At 46.9% G+C, this 21,048-nt stretch overlaps 5 protein-coding genes across 5 annotated transcripts; 3 read left to right on the forward strand and 2 right to left on the reverse strand.

The window, feature by feature from the left end:
- Nucleotides 1–1,775: 1,775 nt before the first annotated feature.
- LOC6496385 (putative inorganic phosphate cotransporter) lies at nt 1,776–4,124 on the forward strand. Its single transcript, XM_001960762.4, has 4 exons — nt 1,776–1,921; nt 1,979–2,503; nt 2,566–3,639; nt 3,717–4,124. The coding sequence occupies exons 2-4, from the start codon at nt 2,222–2,224 to the stop codon at nt 3,972–3,974; spliced, it is 1,614 nt and encodes a 537-aa protein (XP_001960798.2). The 5' UTR covers nt 1,776–1,921; nt 1,979–2,221; the 3' UTR covers nt 3,975–4,124.
- Nucleotides 4,125–5,531: 1,407 nt separating this feature from the next.
- LOC6496386 (putative inorganic phosphate cotransporter) lies at nt 5,532–7,188 on the forward strand. Its single transcript, XM_044715652.1, has 3 exons — nt 5,532–5,658; nt 5,713–6,258; nt 6,326–7,188. Exons 1-3 carry the CDS (start codon nt 5,625–5,627, stop codon nt 7,186–7,188), a joined length of 1,443 nt encoding a protein of 480 aa, XP_044571587.1. The 5' UTR covers nt 5,532–5,624.
- LOC6494189 (spatacsin) lies at nt 7,174–13,098 on the reverse strand. The gene is made up of 6 exons (XM_001960764.4): nt 11,938–13,098; nt 10,411–11,880; nt 8,879–10,351; nt 7,768–8,825; nt 7,541–7,702; nt 7,174–7,483 (listed from the first exon to the last, which is right to left on the reverse strand). The coding sequence occupies exons 1-6, from the start codon at nt 12,994–12,996 to the stop codon at nt 7,264–7,266; spliced, it is 5,442 nt and encodes a 1,813-aa protein (XP_001960800.1). The 5' UTR covers nt 12,997–13,098; the 3' UTR covers nt 7,174–7,263.
- A 203-nt stretch (nt 13,099–13,301) lies between these two features.
- On the forward strand, nt 13,302–14,542 carry LOC6496387 (60S ribosomal protein L23). Its single transcript, XM_001960765.4, has 4 exons — nt 13,302–13,445; nt 13,579–13,662; nt 13,727–13,854; nt 14,287–14,542. The coding sequence occupies exons 1-4, from the start codon at nt 13,433–13,435 to the stop codon at nt 14,482–14,484; spliced, it is 423 nt and encodes a 140-aa protein (XP_001960801.1). The 5' UTR covers nt 13,302–13,432; the 3' UTR covers nt 14,485–14,542.
- Nucleotides 14,526–17,591, reverse strand: LOC6494188 (inactivation-no-after-potential D protein). The gene is made up of 9 exons (XM_001960766.4): nt 17,356–17,591; nt 16,436–17,001; nt 16,284–16,374; nt 15,868–16,223; nt 15,577–15,801; nt 15,406–15,517; nt 15,206–15,345; nt 14,844–15,140; nt 14,526–14,790 (listed from the first exon to the last, which is right to left on the reverse strand). The coding sequence occupies exons 1-9, from the start codon at nt 17,393–17,395 to the stop codon at nt 14,599–14,601; spliced, it is 2,019 nt and encodes a 672-aa protein (XP_001960802.1). The 5' UTR covers nt 17,396–17,591; the 3' UTR covers nt 14,526–14,598.
- Nucleotides 17,592–21,048: the final 3,457 nt, after the last annotated feature.

Consider the following 21,048-nt stretch of genomic DNA (forward strand, 5'->3'; position numbering starts at 1 on the left):
AAACGATTTATAGATTAAAACTTACAAAAACGTTGTGATCGAAAATGATCTAGGATACCCATATCTAGGATAGCCACATATGGCCCAGTAGGATGTCTATATATTTGCCAATTCGCATCCGATCCTTAAGCGGAATACCTTAAACGATTTCTAGTTCGATTCCCCATCATTCTGCATCAAAACCTGGGATCAAAATTTTTCATCGATCTTTTTTCAATTTTTCTGATGGAACCCCTTGCAAAATCCAGGATATCCATATATGGCCTAGTAGGATGTCTATATCTTTGCCAATTCGCATCCGATCCTTAAGCGGAATACCTTAAACGATTTCTAGTTCGATTCCCCATTATTCTGCATCAAAACCTGGGATCAAAATTTTTCATCGATATTTTTTAAATTTTTCTGATGGAACCCCTTGCAAAATCCAGGATATCCATATATGGCCTAGTAGGATGTCTATATCTTTGCCAATTCGCATCCGATCCTAAAGCGGAATACCTTAAACGATTTCTAGTTCGATTCCCCATCATTCTGCAACAAAACCTGGGATCAAAATTTTTCATCGATATTTTTTAAATTTTTCTGATGGAACCCCTTGCAAAATCCAGGATATCCATATATGGCCTAGTAGGATGTCTATATCTTTGCCAATTCGCATCCGAATCATTCTGCATCAAAACCTGGGATCAAAATTTTTCATCGATATTTTTTCAATTTTTCTGATGGAACCCCTTGCAAAATCCAGGTTATCCATATATGGCCTAGTAGGATGTCTATATCTTTGCCAATTCGCATCCGATCCTTAAGCGGAATACCTTAAACGATTTCTAGTTTGATTCCCCATCATTCTGCAACCTGGGATTCTTTAGCATTCTTCATCAAAACCCTTAAACGTTTAACCCGTAGTTCCCTTATGGAACTTCAAAAAGCATTCACTTACTCTATATTGAAGGTAATTGGAAGTTTATTAGTCATTTGATAAATATGACGTCTGAAGTCAACTTCTAAGAGGTAATTTTTAATTTATCTAGGTGTGTTCGTGTTGATGAATCTCCGAAAACTCTTATCTGGCTATCAACAAAAGAACTTGGAACTTCCGTCTTACAAAGTCTGCAACAAGTACATCGCATTTTTCTCGTTTTATTTGTCTGTGTTTTGTTTTTAGAGAGTACTTTCTAGATATTTTTATAATTAGGTGACTTTATTGCTATTATAAGAGGTAGGGTATGGAAGGGGTCTGGTTTCTCTAGACTTCGAGGGAAGTTCCAGGTGTTCTGCAGACTTCTTCGGGAATCGGTGAAAACCGCAAAATGATAAGAAAAGCTCTCAAGGTAATCTAGAAGGTAGCTTTGGCTCAAACGTGATTGAGTTACTTAAAAAATAGCTCGATTTAAGATTAAGGTTTTTTTTTAATTACCAAAAGGTGCATAAATTGATAGAAACAATATAAATACCTGGGACGGGGGAACGTGGCCTGGCACTTTATCGATTAGTTTATTATTTATTTAACAGGTAGCATCGCTTATCAGGTACCGCTTCCATTGTTTCGACGCGATTAAAGCCATAAAGAATAATATGCGAAAAAAATAAATAAAATCATTCATTTATGATCGCAGACATTAGTTTAAATGGCAAGAGGAGTCTCTTTTCCCCGATTCGAGCTTTCGGCAGGTGGAATTTGAATTCCTAACGTGATTTGGCATCGGATCGGTTGGAAAATATAAAAACATACGGAGACCTGTGCTATTGACAATTGTGCCATAAATCTTTTAAGTAAATAAACATGTTTCTGGGGTGGGTGGGTGTGTGTCTGCTTTTCTTTTGTTCTATATTTTGTTTGTCTTTTTCAAACTCCGACTACGAGTCCGACTCTAACTCCAACTTTGTGTAAACCCATCAATATTTGCTGATACTACGTACGGTATGTATGTACATTCGCATATATTCTTTCTCAACCCGCTGGTAAATTCTACAATAGATCGGATACGTCAGTCGCCTTCTGGAGCGAGGAGTTGCGTCAATAATCCGCCTCAATTTGCGATATTGTTTGTAGCATCCATACCCCTGGGGACTCACCAGCCGGCAATCAAGCCAATATACCATATATATCATATTTATTTGTCAACATATATAAAAAGCAATTTCAGGTGAATGATTTCGCTCGGAGTGCTAGCTCAGGCTTTCGAAGCTTTCCGAGTGTCGTATAAATGTTGGTAATACAATGGCCATGGGTCTTAGAACCATTCTGCCAACCCAGCAGTACAGAGCCAATATTAGGCTAGACAGCAAGAACCAAAAAGTGTCTGAAAGTTCTAAAGTTACCTGGTCTTTCGCCGCGATCACCATGACCCAGAAACAGCCAAAGGGACCCCGCCTGGGTGTCCGTCACCTGCAGTCCTTTCTGCTCTTCCTCGGACTCACTGTAATGCACATCGCCCGCCTGAACGTGAGCGTGGCCATCGTTGCCATGACCAATGCAGCCAGTACGAATCCCAATTTTCCGGTAAGTTTAATTAGTCCGTAGTCATAGAATCGCCTGCTGACGTGGCTGCTTTACCTCGGCAGGAATATAACTGGAACGAGAAACACAAATCCTACATATTGTCAAGCTTTTACTGGGGCTACATCCTGACCCTGTGCCCCGGCAGCTTCCTGTGCCGGCGGTACGGCGCCAAAGTGGTTCTCTTCGTCGCCAGTTTCGGCACGGCTGTCTTCAGCCTGATGACCCCCTGGTGCATATCCTGGGGCGGCTGGCAGGTCTTCTGCGCCATCCGCATCCTGCAAGGCCTGTTCCAGGGCGTCATCTTCCCTTGTGTCACCGAGCACCTGGCCATGTGGTCGCCGCCGGAGGAGCGGAATCGCCTGGGTGCCTTCAGCTATACGGGCACGGACTGCGGCACGGTATTGGCTATGTTCATCAGTGGCATGATTGCCAAGGGCGCGATGGGCTGGCCCGGCATATCTTACGTCTCGGGCTCCCTGTGCGCCGCCTGGTGCTTCCTCTGGCTGATCTTTGCGGCCAACAATGCCACCGAATCGCGATTCATCGGCGAGTCGGAGTGCAAGTACATCGAGTCCTCCCTGCAGCACAACGAGGACTTCCACGATCGCACTATACCCATACCTTGGAAGGCCATCTGGACTTCCGTGCCGTTCCTGGCCCTCTTGGTGACGCGCTGTTCGGAAACTTACGGTCTGAGCACGCTCCAGGCGGAGATACCCTCCTACATGAACGGAGTCCTCAACATGGACATCCAGAGCAACGCCGTCTTCTCCTCCCTGCCCTTCCTGGCCATGTGGCTGCTGAGCTACGTCTACCTGATTGCCGCCGATCTCCTGCTGAAGAAGAAGATCCTGTCCCTGACATCGGTGAGAAAGCTATTCAACACAATGTCCTTCTGGATACCCGCCGCCGCCCTAATCGGCATCGGCTTCCTCAACGAGGACCACAAGAAGCTGGCCATCATCCTAATGACCGTGTCGGTGGGCGTGAACAGTGGCGCCACTATCGGATCATCCCTGAACACCATCGACCTGTCTCCCAATCATGCTGGCATTCTGATTGGCTTGAGCAACACGGTGGCGAATGTGATTCCCATCCTCACCCCACTGATTGCCGGTGAAATCGTGACCGATAAGGTGAGTCATCATCAAGACAGAAAAACCCGAAATTTCAGAACCTCAAGTAAACAACATTTCCCCATTTTTCGCTACAGCACAATCGCGGCCAATGGCAGATCGTCTTTGGACTGGCGGCTATTATATTCTTTTTCGGCAACGTGGTCTTCATCATTTGGGGCACGGCCAAGGCACAGCCCTGGGATGCCGACGACTACCTGCACCCCAAGGATGCGGAATCCGCCAAAGAAAAGACCCCCACGCCCCAGGTCGCCGAGGTCGCCCCACCCATCGATCCCATTTTGGAGCAGCAAATCACCTGGCCAGAGCGGTACACGGCAAAGGCTGTCGAGTGATTTTTTGATTTGTGGCGGAAGTGGCCGTCGCCACTTAAACAATTGATTTTGTTAATCAGTATTAACCATAAGTAGGCTGTAATTTATATTTATTCTATTTATAAGGGGTGACCGTAGCGTGCGGGGCTTAAGTAAATTATTTTCAATTGACTCGCTTTTGTTCCCAATTGTTACCAATCGGGCGAGCTGGTGTTGTGATTCCAGTACTCCAATCGAGGAGGACAATCTAATCTGTTAATTTATCTCATAAATGTATATAAGTATATAAGTGCGCGAATATTTATTTTGAATTGGGGACTCTTGGCCAACAATTGTCAATGGCTGGTTGAGTGTTTTGCACTGCTTCTACCCCAGCTTTTCATGGATGGGTTCAAAAACATTTGCCACAGCTGCGTTAAAAAAGAAAAGCAAAGAAACTGTGATACTTAGAAATAAACTGTTGACTTACCTCTCTGCTCTTTGTACTTTTCTCTATTTAAAACTTGGGAACTCGTGCCGGAGCACGGCATTTAAGATGGCTGATTCCTGTTGAGTATTTTCATATATTTGGATCGTTATCTCTAGACAGCCGACTCCTTGATTGGCGGGAAGTCGCAACGATTTATTCCCCGAATGTGATTTCATGTGATTGATATTGATGGCTACTTTAGTATTTTATGATCTCAGTCGCAAAGGAATTTGATTTTTTATTGATTTATTTAACAACATTCTAATCTAATATATATTTTTTCTTGATTCGCTAAGTACGTGCTGAACCACAATGATTCTTTGAACTGTAGTAACAAAGTCTGTATACAAGCTTTTATTTGTACTTTAAGTCACTTACATAAATATGAATAGCGCCTCGACAGAGAAAGTAGACTCTGTTTGTACTTTCAAACATTTAAATACAGCTGCGATGGCAACCTTATACCCCATCTCAGACCAGCCTCCTTATAAATTGAGTAAGGTCTCTTTTCTTTATCTTATCAACGGCTAATACAGCAGTAATTATCGCCTAACGATCGCTTTTGTCATTTGATAAAAAACAAGTCATTCCCAATTAATGGCCGGAACCAAAGGCACACGTTATTAGCTCCCCCGATTGATATAAAGCGCCGGGCAGGCTGCCGAGCATTATATTTACTTTCTGATAAGACCCACTGAGCGATTCCCCTCGTCATTGTTATTGTTTGCTTTTTTTATTCCCCGAGGCATTATATTATTAGCACAAGCCATATTGAGATATAAATAGCACATTAATCGTTTCTTAAACGGTTAGTGAATTAAATACTTCAAATCTGTTAAATCATGTCTCAATAAAGGTTAAAAAATCATTTAAGGTGTTTAGTTTAAGAATCGGATAAAGATCAGCAAATATACGGACATCGCAAGGGCCCCATATCCCGGATTCTTCAAGGGGCTCGGCTCCCATCCAACGTAGTATTACAAAAAACTTGCTGCACATAAATATAGGCCTAGAACTTTTCGGAATCGTTGTCACGCGGTTGCAAATCAAGTTTTGGGTGCAGCATGTTGGGAATTTGGCGGGCAAACTAGTTTCGCTGCAGCTACGCATTCACCTGTGTCTTTTTCGCATACCGCTCAGGTGGAGAAATTGGCCAGTTCGATGATACTGGCTGATCCAAGTGGTCGTTGCACCGCGTTGCAATGGCAATCACATCGTTCAACTTGGTTACCAAGGGTAAGCAGTCGGGTCCAGCAAGTTCGTTATTGAAGTCTTTTGTTTTCTCGCCAGCACCCAGATGGGGCATCCGTCACCTGCAGGTGTTGTTTCTCTTCACCGCCGGCACTCTGATAGTGGCCCAGCGCATGAACATGAGTGTGGCCATTGTGGCACTAACGAACGCCAACAGCAGCAATCCCAGCTATCCGGAATATTATCTGACCGAAAAGGAGAAGTCCTACACTCTGAGCAGCCCCTTTTGGGGCTCCTGCTTAACGCAACTGATGAGTGGCTATCTATCCAGTCGCTTTGGAGCAAAGCTGCTTCTACTAGTCATCATGGTGGTCACCTCTTTGATCAGCATTGCCACGCCCATGGTGCTGGCCTGGGGCGGCTGGCAGCTGTTGTTCGGAGTGCGTTTTGTTCAGGGTCTAGTCATGGGCGGCATGTGGCCCTGCCTGTACACCCACCTGGCCAAATGGTGTCCGAAGCGAGAGGCAAACCGCCTGGGTGGCGTAATGGCAACGGGTCTGGATGTTGGCACCATTTTGGGCTTCGCCATGAGCGGAATTCTGGCTGCTTCGCCTCTGGGCTGGCCCAGTTCGTTCTACATACCAGGTGGGCAATGGAAAATTGTCCTTTTTATTAACAACTACCTTCATTTAAATGTCCTCTATACTTTCAGGCTACTTCGGCATTGTGTGGAGCCTCTTTTGGATTCGATATGGAGCCAACACCCCTTCGGAATCTAAATTTATATCTCTAGCGGAGCGAAAGCACATAGAACTGGCCTTGGAGAAAGCCCAGGGCAACAAAGGTGGTGACAGTCCACCAGTGCCTTGGCTTCAAATCCTCACTTCACCTCCTTTCATTGTCCTGGCGCTCTGCAAAATGAGCCAGGCCTGCAGCTTCTACACTCTAATGCAGCAGATTCCCCGCTACATCCACGGAATATTTCGCTACAGTATCGCTGTGAATGCTCTGTTTTCTGCCCTGCCCTTCGTGGTGATGCTGATGTCGTCCTATGGGTTCATATTTTTGACTGAGTATCTGACCCGAAACAAGGAGATATCCTTGCCCATTCTCCGGAAGACAATCAACTCATTTGCCTCCTGGATTCCGGCCGTGGCCCTAGTGACTCTCTCCTATGTCAGCGAGAAAAATGTTGTGGGCAGCATGTGTTGCATGGTGGCAGCTGTGGCTGCAATATCGGGACAGGCAATTGGCAGTTCCCTCAACCACGTCGACTTGTCGCCCAACTTCGCAGGACTCTTGTTTGGGATCAGCAACACACTGATGTCGGCGGCTGGAGTGGTGTCTCCAATAGTCATAGGCCTGACTGTGACGAATGAGTCGGATCGGTCACAGTGGCGAGTTGTGTTCCTTGGCATCTCCGTGATCCTTTTTGTGGGCAACCTGATGTATGTGATCTTCGGGCAAATGACTGTGCAGGCTTGGAATGGATCCAAGCCACCAGCAGAAACTACACCCCAAACCGAAAGCCCGCCCGAGGAAGAGGTGCCGGTGGAAAAGTTTAACTATTTCTAAATGTATATATTTTGTAACGTATTCAGTGCTTAGGTTGTTTTGTAAATATAATTTAAAATCACATTCGTCTCTGTGTCAGGCTTCCGCTGAAGTGTGGAATTCTTTGCGACCAAAATTAGTATCTCGCAGATAATGGACCGACGAATCGTTGATCAGAGACATTACGATGGGCTTGAAGCCCAAAATGGAAGCCAGCTTATACTTGAGTACCACCGATTTAATGAGTTCCACCAGCTGGGCCAGTGATTCCTCCTGTTTGGCATTTGTGGGATGACTTTGAGAGTGCAGCAAGTAACTGTGAAGCAAGTAGAAAATTAATAAATGGCAAGCGGAAGGAAATGAATACCCTTACCCTTTAACAACCTGTTCTATAACGTCATCGTTTATGCGCTGGTGGCAACGATACTCCATCAGATAGTTGGGGACTTGCAACAAAACAAATTGGGATAGGAGGGCTTCGCTCCAGTTGATATCGAAGCCATAGGCGCGGCCTAGAATCAGAGTTTGTGGGACACTAGAAGTGGAAAAAAAAAACAAAATTGAAATATAAACATTGAATGAAAATTGCACACACAATACCTAAGCTGCGTGTTGACCAACTCTCGGAACTGCTCCCTGGATCGTACGCCTAAAACATTCACACAGAGCTGCTGGACATTGTTGTTGAGACGCTTCTCCAATGCCTTGTTGACCAGATCCAGTTGCATGGCCATTAGCTCCGCCCGGGAAACACTCTGTTGGGCCAGCAGTAGCTTGTTGTCCAGCAAATAGTTCTCCGTGGCATGGGTGTAGTTTTCCAGAGCTTGCTGCAAACGGGTTTGAACTTCCGGGAAGCACTTTAACCCGTTTCCCGTCGCGGCCAGACTTTGAACTTTATTCACAATATCCTCGGCCTCCTCGGTCCACATTTCCGCCAACTCCTTGTACATGAGAAAGTGTAGGGCCGCGAGACGAAGCAGGTCCTTGCCATCCTTTGGCTGATATTCCCTCAGGTAACTGAGGATGGCCTGACGCAAGCCACCCTTCTGATCCTCATCGAACTGACCCAGCAAGGACTCGAACTGCTCGTTCTCGATCAGCGAATCGAAGCAGTAAAACATTTCCCGGTAGCGGGCTATGCCAATCAACATCCGTACAATCAGAGACCAGGACTTAGCCTTGGTTAGCTTCCCATTGAGGGCCTTAGCTTTCTGCAGTACACTGACAATGCCCTCCATGGAGCACTCGTGCACAAAGCACAGATGCGCCTTGATCAACAGTTCCACATAGATTTGATTTTGCTTCTTGTGGGAGAGCACTTGGGGGTTTCCAGGGCCAGTTCCCGTTGGCGAGGGCGTAGGCAATCCGTAGAGGGTTATGATTCCCGAGAGACGCTCAAAGGCCTCGCTCTCCTCGTATGGTTTACCATCTTGATAGCGACGATAAGCCTGCAGAGCGTCGCAGTACTCCAACAGACTATTTCCCAGCATTGTGGTGTTGGGAGCCAGTTCAAGGATCAAATGGAAGTCCCGATCTATGTTATGACCCCAGAGGTCAGCGTTTCTGAGAGCATTCCTTGGCTGCTGGCTGGCGTGGAAGATGTAGAAACGTGGCCGCACAATGCAGGTGGTCAGTTCCAGGGCCAGACTTTCAGCAATCTAAAAGTGGAGAGTCAATGAGGCACTCATATACATTTCCATTAATAACTTACCTCGTTGGGGGTCATCCTCGTAGAAATTTGGATGTCACTAACCACCAGCAGTCTCTGCAAGCAATCTTCGCCAGCAGCACTCTTCAGCAGAATGCCGGCATCTTTGGTCCGGAGCACGTCCAAATACTCCTTATCGAGATTCATGGCTGCCCGATAGGCCAGCACTATGCGTCTGCCCAGCTCCACGCCGCACTTCAACTTTGAGCCAATGCCCAGCAGGGTATCCAGAGTTTGCTGCTTCTCCTTGGAGGGAATCTCCTCGAACTCCAGGGCCACATTATCCGAACAGCTGTCGGAGAGATCGCTGCCCCAGCGAGTCATCACGTTTTGATTGAGAGTTATCCGATTAAACTTGGGGAAGGCACTCTTCTCAATCTCGCCCAGCAGCTGGCGCTCCTTGCTGGAAAGATTACTGATGCTGGTCATACCCTCGGCTAAGGCCATGGCGAACACAATGAACCGCAGGTCATTAGGACGGAATTCAAAGAGCTCTTGCAGACGAAGTGCTTCCACAATATCGCCCTCGTCCAAGAGGGTGCTTAATAATGTCTCCAGCCTGGTTTCCATTTGAGAAGTCAAGGGAGTCTTGCTGGCAACGGTGAGGTCATCTATTCCCGCCAGTTCCTTCAGCTCAGAGAAGGACTTGTAGAGGACACAGCGCTCCTGCAGCATTATTTGCTCGTAGTACTCGGAATGGTAGATCGCTAGCTTCGAAATTTCATCGTCCGGCAGCTGCAAGTAACACAACACCATATCGTACTCGATCTGATCGCGGTCGAAGGACTCATTGGGAAACAAATGGTGCTTCTTGATCACGCTAAGGGCACTCTGGAGGTGCTCGTATCGCCGAAGCCCAACCTGACCTGTCGAAGAGGCCGCCTGAAGCAGAAAGTTCACAAGAATGGCGGGCGGCAGAGCGTGTTGTTGGATCTCCGCCTCGTATTCTCCATGCGGGCGCAGAACTCCGTTCTCCAGTTCAGCCACCCATTTTCCATACACTATGTCGCTCAACGGAAGCTGCAGCAAGGTAGCCAGCTGAAGGGCTTGCTCATAAGCTCGAGCATCGGTAAGAGCGTCCACCAATCGCCTGTACTCCGAGCTGTCTCTCTTCACCAGCTGCTCTAAGTCTATGGACAGTTCCCGCAGCCAAGTAGCTGCCACACCGAAGACCTTGTGGAGCAAACAGAAGTCCAACAGATCACAAATATCGCCCACATCCGAGCGGCAGATGCAATCGAGGAAGCGTTGCTGTTGCAGGATGCAGTCGAAGTTGCTCTGGAGTTGAATAAGCAGCAGTGCTATGGAGCGCTGAATGACGTGCTTGCGGGGTAGGGGACCGCACAGCGGCAAGGTGACTTCATCCTGGCTCCAGCTGCAAAAGAACTGACGCAGTTCCACGATGGTACCGTCGCTGAAGTCCTCCTGGTGGCCAGTCAGCTGCAGGAAGCGACACAGATGTGTGAATTTGCAGTCCTGGAAGTAAATGATTCCATTATAAAAAGAGAATGTTTAAAAAGTTAACTTTTACTTACAGCTTGGAAAATTTCAAAGCTGTGCAGCAGGGGATTTAATTTCCCTCCAGAAACTGCTGATCTAATCAAGGACCACACCCACTCTGAGCGGTTCTCATCCCGCACTTTGGCGGCCTCCTGAAGGAGACGCGTCCACTGGCCACTGGCCACCGCCAGCCACACGAGCCAGCACCAATCCCGGTTCTGCGTACTCAAGGTAGCGGCCAAAACCGCCAGAACGGGCTGCTCATTCCGGATGCAGTGTCGCAAGAGGTTAATAGCACTGCAATGCGGTGCATTTCCGAGCATCATCTCCACAAATTTGGCGGTGCTAGGGATGGGTTCATCCGGAACACTACTGGTGCTGCATAGGATTATCGCGAAAACATCCTGGCGAGCGGTGTGAGTCAGCAAAGTGCACAGAGATTGGTCGGTATTGCCGTGCAACGGCTGAACGCTGGATTCCTGATTTGAACTGTGCGAGGAGTTCGTCATGGTTTCCTGTGAGGAATTCGTTTGAGTTTCTCCGCTGCGTCGTGGCGGTCTTTGGAAAGCCCTCTTGTGCTGTCGGTCTCCGGACTCGAAGCTCAAAGCTCGGAGCAAGTGAACGCCAAGCGGCGAAGTTTTAAAATCTGCCAACAGCTTCTTCAGTTCGCTCAACGGGATATCAAAGTACTGGAAGATGAGCAACAGATGCCACCAGTCGTTGTTGGCGGCATAATACTTCAGCAAGGCCATGGGGAATTTCCCAGGCACATCCCGTATAGCCAAACGCATCAGAGATTGATACAGTTCCAGGGGAAACTCCCTACTGTCGTTTTGCAATTGTTGCACCAGATCGCGATCCCATTCCGCCAGCAGTTGCGAGTAACTGCCTCCATTCTGGCGTTTTGGCAGCTTTTTCTGCAGCAGCAGGAAACTCCTTAAAGGTTGGGTATCGAAGCCCAGCATCTCACAGCATGCCACACAGTGGGTCACCAGCTCCACGTCTCCTGAGTGGTGTAACGCCAACTGGGTGACTGTTTCGCAAGCATGGAAGAGCTGCGTCTTCGTGATCAGGCCATACAGTTGTAATTGCTCGGTTATCAGGTAATAAACCGCATACGCGCTCCTTTGCTGCTTTAGGTAATGGGTATAGTTGAGCTGCGACTTCCTGGCATAGCGCTGGCAGAGCCGTGGATTTGAGAAAGTGACCAGTTCGCCATGGCCGGCAGCAGCCAGGAGAGGCAGATTAACCTGCTTAAACTTCAGGAAGAGATCGTGTGCCGTGGGAAGACCGGTGCTGGTGCTAGTCGGTCCGTGATCGAAACGGGAGGTCAGAGATTTAAGATAGGGCACCCGTCCCAAACTGGTGGACGTTAGGAAACCCTCCAAGGAAGGCACACTCGGCTCCTGGCCCAGAAAATCATAAAAGGTGAGCAGCGGATGCCCCTCAAAAGAGTCGGCTGCATCATGAGTTTTCTCCAAATAAGATTGCACGCTCTTGGAAATCTGTAAGAGAACATACAAAATAGTTATTTGTGACTAAGGGGCGTTTCGCTGACTCACCAGCTCGAATCCCTCGTTGTCGTTTAGTGAATGGGACTTTAGATCCACAATCAGATTGAGCAACGCTTCCTGATGCACCTCACTGCCCGCCAGTGGCTCCAGCGCAGCCACAGGGACACAGTCCATCAGAAGCAATGAGTGGAGACCGCGATCTAGCAAATATTTGGCCAGCGGCTGGCGGCTAAGCAGCTCCGAATGTTGGCTCAAACACTGCATGGTGCACAAACGGCGTAGCTGACTGGGTATGTCCCCGGTCTCATCCGGGAAGAAGTAACCAGCTCGGGCAAAGTAATTTCGCAGAACTTCACTGGGTTGCTGCAGATGTCGCAGGGCGTACTCGTACATGGAAGCGTCAATCTGCCAAGCTGAAAACCCTTGTTCCAAGGCCGACAGTTCCTCTTCTGGATCCAGTCCCTCCTGGCACCGGCACCAGCGCTGGAGCTTATCCGTTTGGTTGTTGTCGACGAGATACTGCCAGACTATCTCCTTGGAAAGGGAGCCTAAGAGAGATTCATTGCCATTGGCAAAGTACAGTTCTACCAGAAGCACCTGCAGCGCATGTTCCGGCAGCGTCATCAGAGCTTCAATGTGAAGTCGGGGCAGCTGTACTTGGTGCTTGGCCACCAGGGTATCGCACTCCCGTAGCTGCTGTACCAGAGACCAGTGGTAGGCCAAGACAGGCTCCTCCTGCTCGTACATCAGAGGTTCCCTGTTCCTCAGGTGGTCCAGGACGAACTCCGACAGGTCCTCATCCTTGCATTCGCAGGCAAACTGAAAAAAGAAGCACTTGACGTCCCTGTCCACGTTGCGAAGGACATCCTCCGCTTTGCAAACGAGTCTCTCGGAGAGCAGGCGCTGAACATAGGCCTGCACCACATCGTAGAAGTGGTGACGGTACTCGGACTGGGATATATTCTTCCTTTTGGCCCAGTACTCCATGCACAGATCTATGTGCTCGCCCTTCGTGGCCACCTCCTTAATGATGGCCACCTCGCTGATGCCCGTCCAGCTACGGAAGATCTTGTCACGGACCTGAGCCAGCGCCTGGGCGGAATGCATCTTGAGTGGGTGGAGTCTATGGAATGTTCTGCGGGTCTTTTTACATCTCTTTGTTTTCCTTTCAACGGGAACAATCAACAGTTTGATAACGGATCAGTGTGACCAGGCAAGCAAACTACACTAAAATATAAAAATTTGTTACTAAAAATTTAATGTTTCCTTGAAAATATTTCTAAATATATATTTTATAACAAAAATATAATATTTATAAAACTTAAATAAAGGTTTAACCCTGATTAAATTCATTGTTAATTCTAATAAATTCTGGCAACGTTCTAACAAATATTTGTTATCGAACCAGTTCATCAGTGGTTCATTTAGTTCTTTTCATCTAACATCTGGCAACGCCACTGGTTTCACGCTAAGTTGGCTGCGGTTCGGTGAGCGAACCAGCTCTTTCTTTTTACTTCCTTTCGGTTCCGAATAAAGCAGCAAAATGTCGAAGAGAGGTAAAAAACTCGAAAAATAATCCAATTAAATCGCCTAAAACTTGTGCAATCGTGAAAAAACAATGAAGCGACAGCATAAAGTGTGCAATCACAAAGTGGATTTACTAATTCTTTGTGTTATTTTATCGTTTAGGACGTGGAGGTACCGCGGGAGGCAAATTCCGCATCTCTTTGGGTCTGCCCGTGGGCGCTGTGATGAACTGCGCTGACAACACCGGTGAGTGGATGACGCTGTGCTGGATTACATGGAGCACGTCATTATAATCAAATTTTGGTTTTAGGTGCCAAGAACCTGTATGTTATTGCCGTGCACGGAATTCGTGGTCGCCTGAACCGTCTGCCCGCCGCTGGCGTCGGTGACATGTTTGTGGCCACCGTGAAGAAGGGTAAACCAGAGCTCAGGAAGAAGGTGAGTACTCCGGCAGAGGACGGATGCATTGTAGTGTGTGAATAGGTGCTCGAAAAGCTATAACTTAGTGGCTCTGCTTGGTATATACCGGCTGTCAGGCACGTTTTTCTCAGTGTTTTGTTTTTGTTAGTTTTTTAATCAAGCTTTTTATTGAAGTTGAATGAAAATTAAAGTAGTATTCTTACATTTTTGTTAACTTTCTATTTGATTTCTATTAGCTTTGATTTTTGGCGGTCAAGATAACATATCGCAGTCACGTTTTTCGTTTTACAAAAACAAAGTTGCCGCGAGATGCTAAAATGGTTTAAAGTTAAAAGAACCTCGTGTTTGTTCCAAGTTGTAGACCTAACAGGCACACACACTTAGTACCTAGTCTCCTTTAATCCTCAAATCTAAAACTTTTTATTAATTTTTTCCCTCTTCTACCCACAGGTCATGCCTGCCGTGGTCATTCGGCAGCGCAAACCGTTCAGGAGGAGGGATGGCGTTTTTATATACTTTGAGGACAATGCCGGGGTGATAGTGAACAACAAAGGCGAAATGAAGGGCTCGGCCATCACCGGGCCCGTGGCCAAGGAATGCGCTGATCTGTGGCCCCGTATCGCATCCAATGCAAGCTCTATAGCCTAAGGAGTTTCCTTTTGAAATAAACCCATAACGCGGAAACAAGATTGTTTTAAAATTCGAATTGTCGGATCTTTTATTGAATGCATGCTGCGTCGCCGGAGGTGTGGTGGATCTTCTCTAGGCCTTGGGTGCCTCGGTGCGCAGTGTGGGCTTGGGTCGAGTCACCTCCATCGATATCTTGCCATTGGCGCCTTTGAACAGGGCATAGCAGACCTGGAAGGTGAGGCCCTCCAGGGCATCGCCATTGAACTTGGTAATGACATCGCCGCGCTGCAGTTTGTTGTCGATCTCCGGGTACTGGCCTTGAATCTGAAAAGGAGAGGATAAAGCACCCATTGTGACTCCCCTGGACCAATACGTACAACATCTGCTATGGTGCATCCTTTCTCGTTGGGGGATAGCGAGAGACCGAGTTCCTTGCCGGACTTCTTCATAAAGTCGACGTTGAACTTTTCCAGTTCCGGCGGATCGGCGCGATAGACCGAGAAGTTGACAGTCTTCTCGTAGGTGGCGTGGAAGAACTGGTGCACCTTCAACGTGGTCATGCCGTCCACGTGGAGGGCGGCACCGTTCACATCGCAGATGTGGTCATAGATCTTGAGGCGGTTGTCGGCAGCCACTGCTCCCTCCGGGTAGATGTGTGTGATAACACAGCCAGTCTGAGAAATAGGGGTAAGGATGGTAAGGACAATCCTTGAACAGATTTGGATTATCGGTAACCCACCTTTACGTGGTTGTTCTTGCCGCCACAGACAATGACTCCCAGGGGCTTCTTTTCCACCTTCATCTCGATGAGGATCTTTTTGTTCGGCTTGATCTCGGCTGTGGCGGGTTCCTGAGGCTTCTCAGCCTCCTTCTTGGCCTCTACGGTACCCGTAAACAGTTTCCTTACTTGTTATAGCTTCCGTAACCTCTTAGACTTACCCTCTTTCTTCTTCTCCTCGGCCTCTTTGTCGGCGCGAATGGATTCCTCGCTCTTGAGGGTCAAAAGGATCATAGTCACGACGCCCTCGGCCCGTTTCAGTAGTCCTGTGGCCTGCAAGGAAGAGGAAAGGTAAGTCTAGCGGGTAAGTCTTGGGAAGCCATTCTACCCACATCATCGTAGTTGGATTCCAGGGTCACGTCCTGATTAACGGCCAGAAGCATGTCTCCGACTTTCACGCCCGCCACCTCTGCGTTGGATCCCTCGCGCAGATCCGAGATAAAGATGCCGTTGCCCACTTCGGCGTGCTTGCCGTAGATGACCATGATGCCTAGGAAGCCCTCCTTGCGCACCTGCACCGTACGTGCTTTGGGAAACTGGTCGAACAAGAATTTGGTCTACAAAAGAAAGGAATCACATTAGGTTTTCATCTTTTGGGCGGTGGATCATGGCCGTAGACTCGCCTCATCCGAGGAGGTGGGAAACTTCTTGATGGGCTTCACGCACATGCCCTCGTCGTTGGGCTTGCGCCGAGAGGTGATCATCACCAGCTTGTCTCCATCGACGTTCTTGAACACAGCGGAGGCGTTCAAGTGGCAGCGATTTTTCAGCACATTGCCATTGACCTCTACGATCTCGTCGCCTGGCTTGATGTCCACGCTGGCCAGGACTCCATTCGAATCGATGCCGGCCACAAAGCAGGCCATCTTCTGTCGATCCTTGTGGCCGGCCAGTGCGAGTCCCAGAGGCTTGCTGGCATCCCTTTGGATCTCCACTCTGCGCAGATCCTTCATCATGTTATATCGCTTGTTGATCTTAGCTGGTGGGGAGAGTAATCTTAAGGAAAGGATTCTTAGGATGAAGGACGGGATGAACTCACCCATCGTGTAGCCAAACTCATCCTCCTGCTCCTTGTCCCGATCCTTTTCCTGCTTGTTCAGCTTGCAGTTACCGGCGGAGGCTCGATCGATCTGGTGGAAGAAATAGTTTGGTCGCAAGGATCAAAGGATAACTTGGTAACATTTAGTTCACCTCATAGCCCGCCTCCGTGCGAATGCGTCCGGTCATGTCCCGCGTATCCTCGTCGTCCTCATCGGCATAGTTGCTATGTTTCTGGCGCATGGAGGCCGTGAATGTGGTATTACGTTTCTGCATCGTGTTCTGCCTGTTCGTGCCAGGACCAGTCATGCCCTGGTTCATACCCATTCCCCCTTGGCTTCCCATGCCCTGGGTGTTGTTGTTGTTGCTCTGATCCTGGTTGAACTTGTTCTTGGCCTGCATGTAGCCATTGGATTTGGGCTGCTGATCGTCACTCTTGTCGAACGTCTGTATCTCCAGGTCGATCTTGAAGTCCGCCTCCTTGATGAGATCGATGACGGCCTGCTCGGTGGAATTGCGTACATCCTTGCCATTTAGCGACAGGATGCGGTCGCCCACCTTCAGGCGGCCGCACAGGTGAGCAGGACTATCGGGCACAATGCCCTTGATGAAGATTCCGGTGGTCTTGGTATTTGGCGAGTCCTTCACCTCGCCCCGCACTATACATATTCCAAAGGACTTTTTGCCCGTCTTGTCCAGGGTCACCATGTGAATGTGATCTAGTGGAAAAAGGAGACATAGTTTGATGAGGACATTCGGTCGTAGAGAGTATGAATGGTCCTGATAACAGGTTAGTTAAAAACAGATTTTTTAAAAGTTTTTTAAGAAATATTATTCTATCCTTAAATTAGTTGAACTTATTAAAAAAATTATTAAAATTTGAAGCTCTTCACTTTTGTTATTACATAATCACAATAAATCTTTTAGTTTTTGGATTTAACAAGATCTCGAAAAACAGTTTTTAAAACACTAGGATTCCAATAATCTGACCCTGCAAGGTCAAGGTCTTAGCTTTTCGGATTTGTTGCAAATTTGATTAGCTTTGGTCATGAAACCATTCAATGGACACTGACCACCACCAGTGGCCCCCGGATTCCCCAGGAACTGAACCATCCTCGCTCTTTGGGATCGCCTTTCTTATAATCCACAATAAAAACGCGACTCAATGGTCGGACATTAAGCGTTTAGAAATTAATTTTCTAATTAATTGATTGCTTTTTAGTATTTATTTTATATTTTTTTATAAATTGAGAATATTCCGCGTTGCCAGCGCCCGATTTGAGTCCATTGAAAAGTGCGCCTAAACTGATTTTGCAATTAGCTGGCGGACATTCTTGCTAACTGACTTAGTGGCTATTCTATTTTGAGTATGATTTTCGTATCGATTACACTGGCCAGCAAAGGACTACACTGCTTATATTTATTTCCTTTTTTTCAATAAGCCTTGTAAGAGCTAATGTTTCTTATAGGAATTTGGGAAACTCTTAAAAATAATATATACATTTTATATTAATCTTTGGAAAGTGTAGTACCTATAGCTCGCAGCGTAGTGTTATCGATCTGGCTTCCGTTGCATTGAGTAACTTTCACTGTCTGTTATGACACCACTCACAATATGCATAGCTTCCCCAAGACGGTCATAATATGGGTTAGTGCTGCATATGGCCAGAGATGGTCGGGAATAGCCTTATTCAATTGCCTTTATTGTCCATATAACGTTATTAATTTGTTGGTGCGATTTGGCCAATGCTGAACTCAACACTCCGTCTGGGGAAGCCCCGCAAGTGTTGGCCAGAAATGCCCATCGATTTTAGTTGTTTCTTTCATTGCACTTACAAATGAATAACATATGTCACGAACACACGTCAGCCTGCATTGGCGCCCCTTGGAAAATAATAAAATAAGTTACATTTTAAGGATAAAATGAGATAAATATTTATTTAAAGGCATTTGAACTTACTTACTAGATTACTTACAAAAAATGCATCATTTCATAAAGAAATGAGTTCAAAAACCTTGTTTTAATTGAAATAAGAACGAAAATATCCTTTAGCCCCAAAATGTAGGCAATGGTTTTTTGGAAACCACTTTCAAACGACTCAGAGAGAGAGAGAGAATCAAAGGGAATCGAATAAAAGTGATTTGGATTTGTGAAATTTAATTTGTCGCTCAGCCTTAAATTCATAATAAAGATTTGCATTTTAATGACACCCCCAGGGGTGGAGTGCAATGAAGGGGGAGAGCAATGAGGGCGGTAGGAGGGAAGAGGGCTATGCAAACATTTCTATTAAATGCTCGAACAAAATGAAACGAAATGAAACGACGAGGAAAGGAGAAATAACTAAGGCAGCTCCAAAGGAAACTAGAGTAAACACATGCTCAAAGGAAAAGGAAAATCGAGTGGGCGGGGAGGGGAGAGAGACTGAAACTGGAAAATGGCCTCCGCGGCGTGGACCGGGAGTGGGAGGGGGCAGGACGGCGAAACGATGTTGGAAATTAATTTCATAATAAAAAAGCGTAAGGAAACCCATTTGATAAAACAATTTCCTTTTTGCCTCCCAACAGTCATGTTTTGTTAGTAAAGTAAATTCAAAAGAGAGCAGAGCGAAAATATGGCAATGAGCTTAACGGCTCCCTCGGCCCCCTCCAGGCTGCCCCACCTTCCCCTACCGCAGGACTCGCGTTCTGCAGCCGTTGACGCTGACGCTGCCTGCTGGCAGAGCTGGACTTCTGATTGGCTCTCTCGGCGAAGCCACGCCCTCAGCAATGGCTGCTCCTGAACGGCGGCTGCTGGCTTTCTCTCTTTCACACCGCCACCCTCTGAGGCTGGGCAGCTGCGCTGCTGCGTCGCTGTCGGCGCATGGTTGTTGCGAGGATTTAGTTAACTGAAGTGATTTTCTACTGTTTGCTGTCGCACACATACACTGCCTCTTATGTAAGTGGCCACACGTGCGTGTAGGTGTGTGGGTGTGCTCCTGCTCCTGCTCCTGCTCCTGTGGCTGCCTCTCTGGGCCTGTGTGTGTGGGTGAATCCGTTGTTGACTTGTTCTCGTGTTGTACTTACATGCAGTTATATCAAATTGCTAATAATCGTTTAGCAGGCACTTCACAGGGCGTCCTGGAAATGAATAAAAATTACAGTTTTCTACGCCAAAACACTTCAGACAACGATTCAGATTTTGGAATAATATGGAAATTGTTTGAGTAGGTAGAGGATGGGGATTCAGGAAGTCAGAGAATCACAAGGGCTACAAGGACTCCCTTATCTATTTTTTTGTTGGAATACTAGTCTCTTCAAATGGGAATTTATTCAGAAAATATTATACAATCTTTTTTGAATTAAATTAGTTATATAGAGTTTAAAAATAAGGACATAAAGGAAAGTAACAGTATTTAGAATCTAACATATAGATGGCAGAATTTAAGCCCTAAAGAGCACCTATCATCTCAACATATGTATATAGAAATATGATGAACCTCGAAACTCATTGATGAACTCATCATCGATATAAAGAAATGCAACAGGCTTCTGCTCTCCCGTTAAGATACACAAAACAAAAGCGACCATCCGAGCCGAGTGGAAAACCAACTGAATATTCTCACGACATTTAAGGACATCTACAAACAATTACGTCCGTACATGTGTACGGCCTCCGCTCCGCAAGTTTGAAGTTCGAACTTCCCGCCTGGGGAGACGGAGAACTCGGGAGGATGGAATGACGCACGGAATGCCCCCAGGACGAAGTATGGGATTATAGATATTTGTGTTTACTACGACGACCTTACATACTCGAGTAATGTCCTCATAACTTTTAATACGTGAACGTGATAGAGCAAATAATGGTGCCCACATGGCCGCCAGGATACAATTCACTTGCATCAAAGCGGCCGGGAACGGGATTTTCTGGATTACGCGCACCGCCCGGACATTAAAACTCAATTTGAATGACAACGCGTAAGCAAATAATTGTCCTTTTGCTACCCGTCTTCCGAGACTCAAAGTTTGCTCTCCACACGGTAGTAAGTTATTCAAATATTGAGTTTTTCAACTCGCAGGGAAACGAAAGGGATGCGGTGGGCAGGAGGGTAGGCGGTAGAGCCACCCTCCCCAGCAGTGATCCTTGAGTGTGCGCAGGGTATCCTCGCTGGGAGGAGAGGTCTCGAAATGTTCGCATTCGCATCCCTTTGTTTGAGTTTGGCTCGGTTCACTCCTCTAAATACATTTGATTTGTTTACCATGGCCCGAGGCCGAGGCCGGGCCGGGCCGGAGATCTTAAGCTGCATGTAAATGCGTTAAATTAAATTTCAAACGCTTGTACTCCGTCTCTGAAGGACAATGACAATCAAATGGGTGGTTGGATTGAGTGGGTAGTCCTCTGACGATTTTGATTTAGTGCCCATCCGGCTGACGGGCTTAATGCGATTATGGGAATAAAGATTTGTCAGATCCATATGGAAAGTGACTGGAGAATACAAAGCAGAAGTGTCTATAAATAGTTTTCAATTTTCTTAGTAAAATAAACTAATTGTTCTTTTAAGTTTTTTTCTTTGTAGTTTGAAAGTCCTTGTTCCTTGTTTAAGAAAGTCCTTAACCCAACACCATCTCCGATCTAAAATATTTTCAATATTGTTGATTTTGAACACTGATAGCCTCCCGCACGTGTTCGCACTTCGCGGTCCTTCGGACACGTGCTATCCTATTTGTGATATCCTCATCAGTACAAGCAAATATTTATTGTTCGCATTTTATTTGCAGCACAAATTGGT

The sequence above is a fragment of the Drosophila ananassae genome, chromosome 3L, assembly GCF_017639315.1.
Source record: "Drosophila ananassae strain 14024-0371.13 chromosome 3L, ASM1763931v2, whole genome shotgun sequence".
NCBI lineage: Eukaryota > Metazoa > Arthropoda > Insecta > Diptera > Drosophilidae > Drosophila > Drosophila ananassae.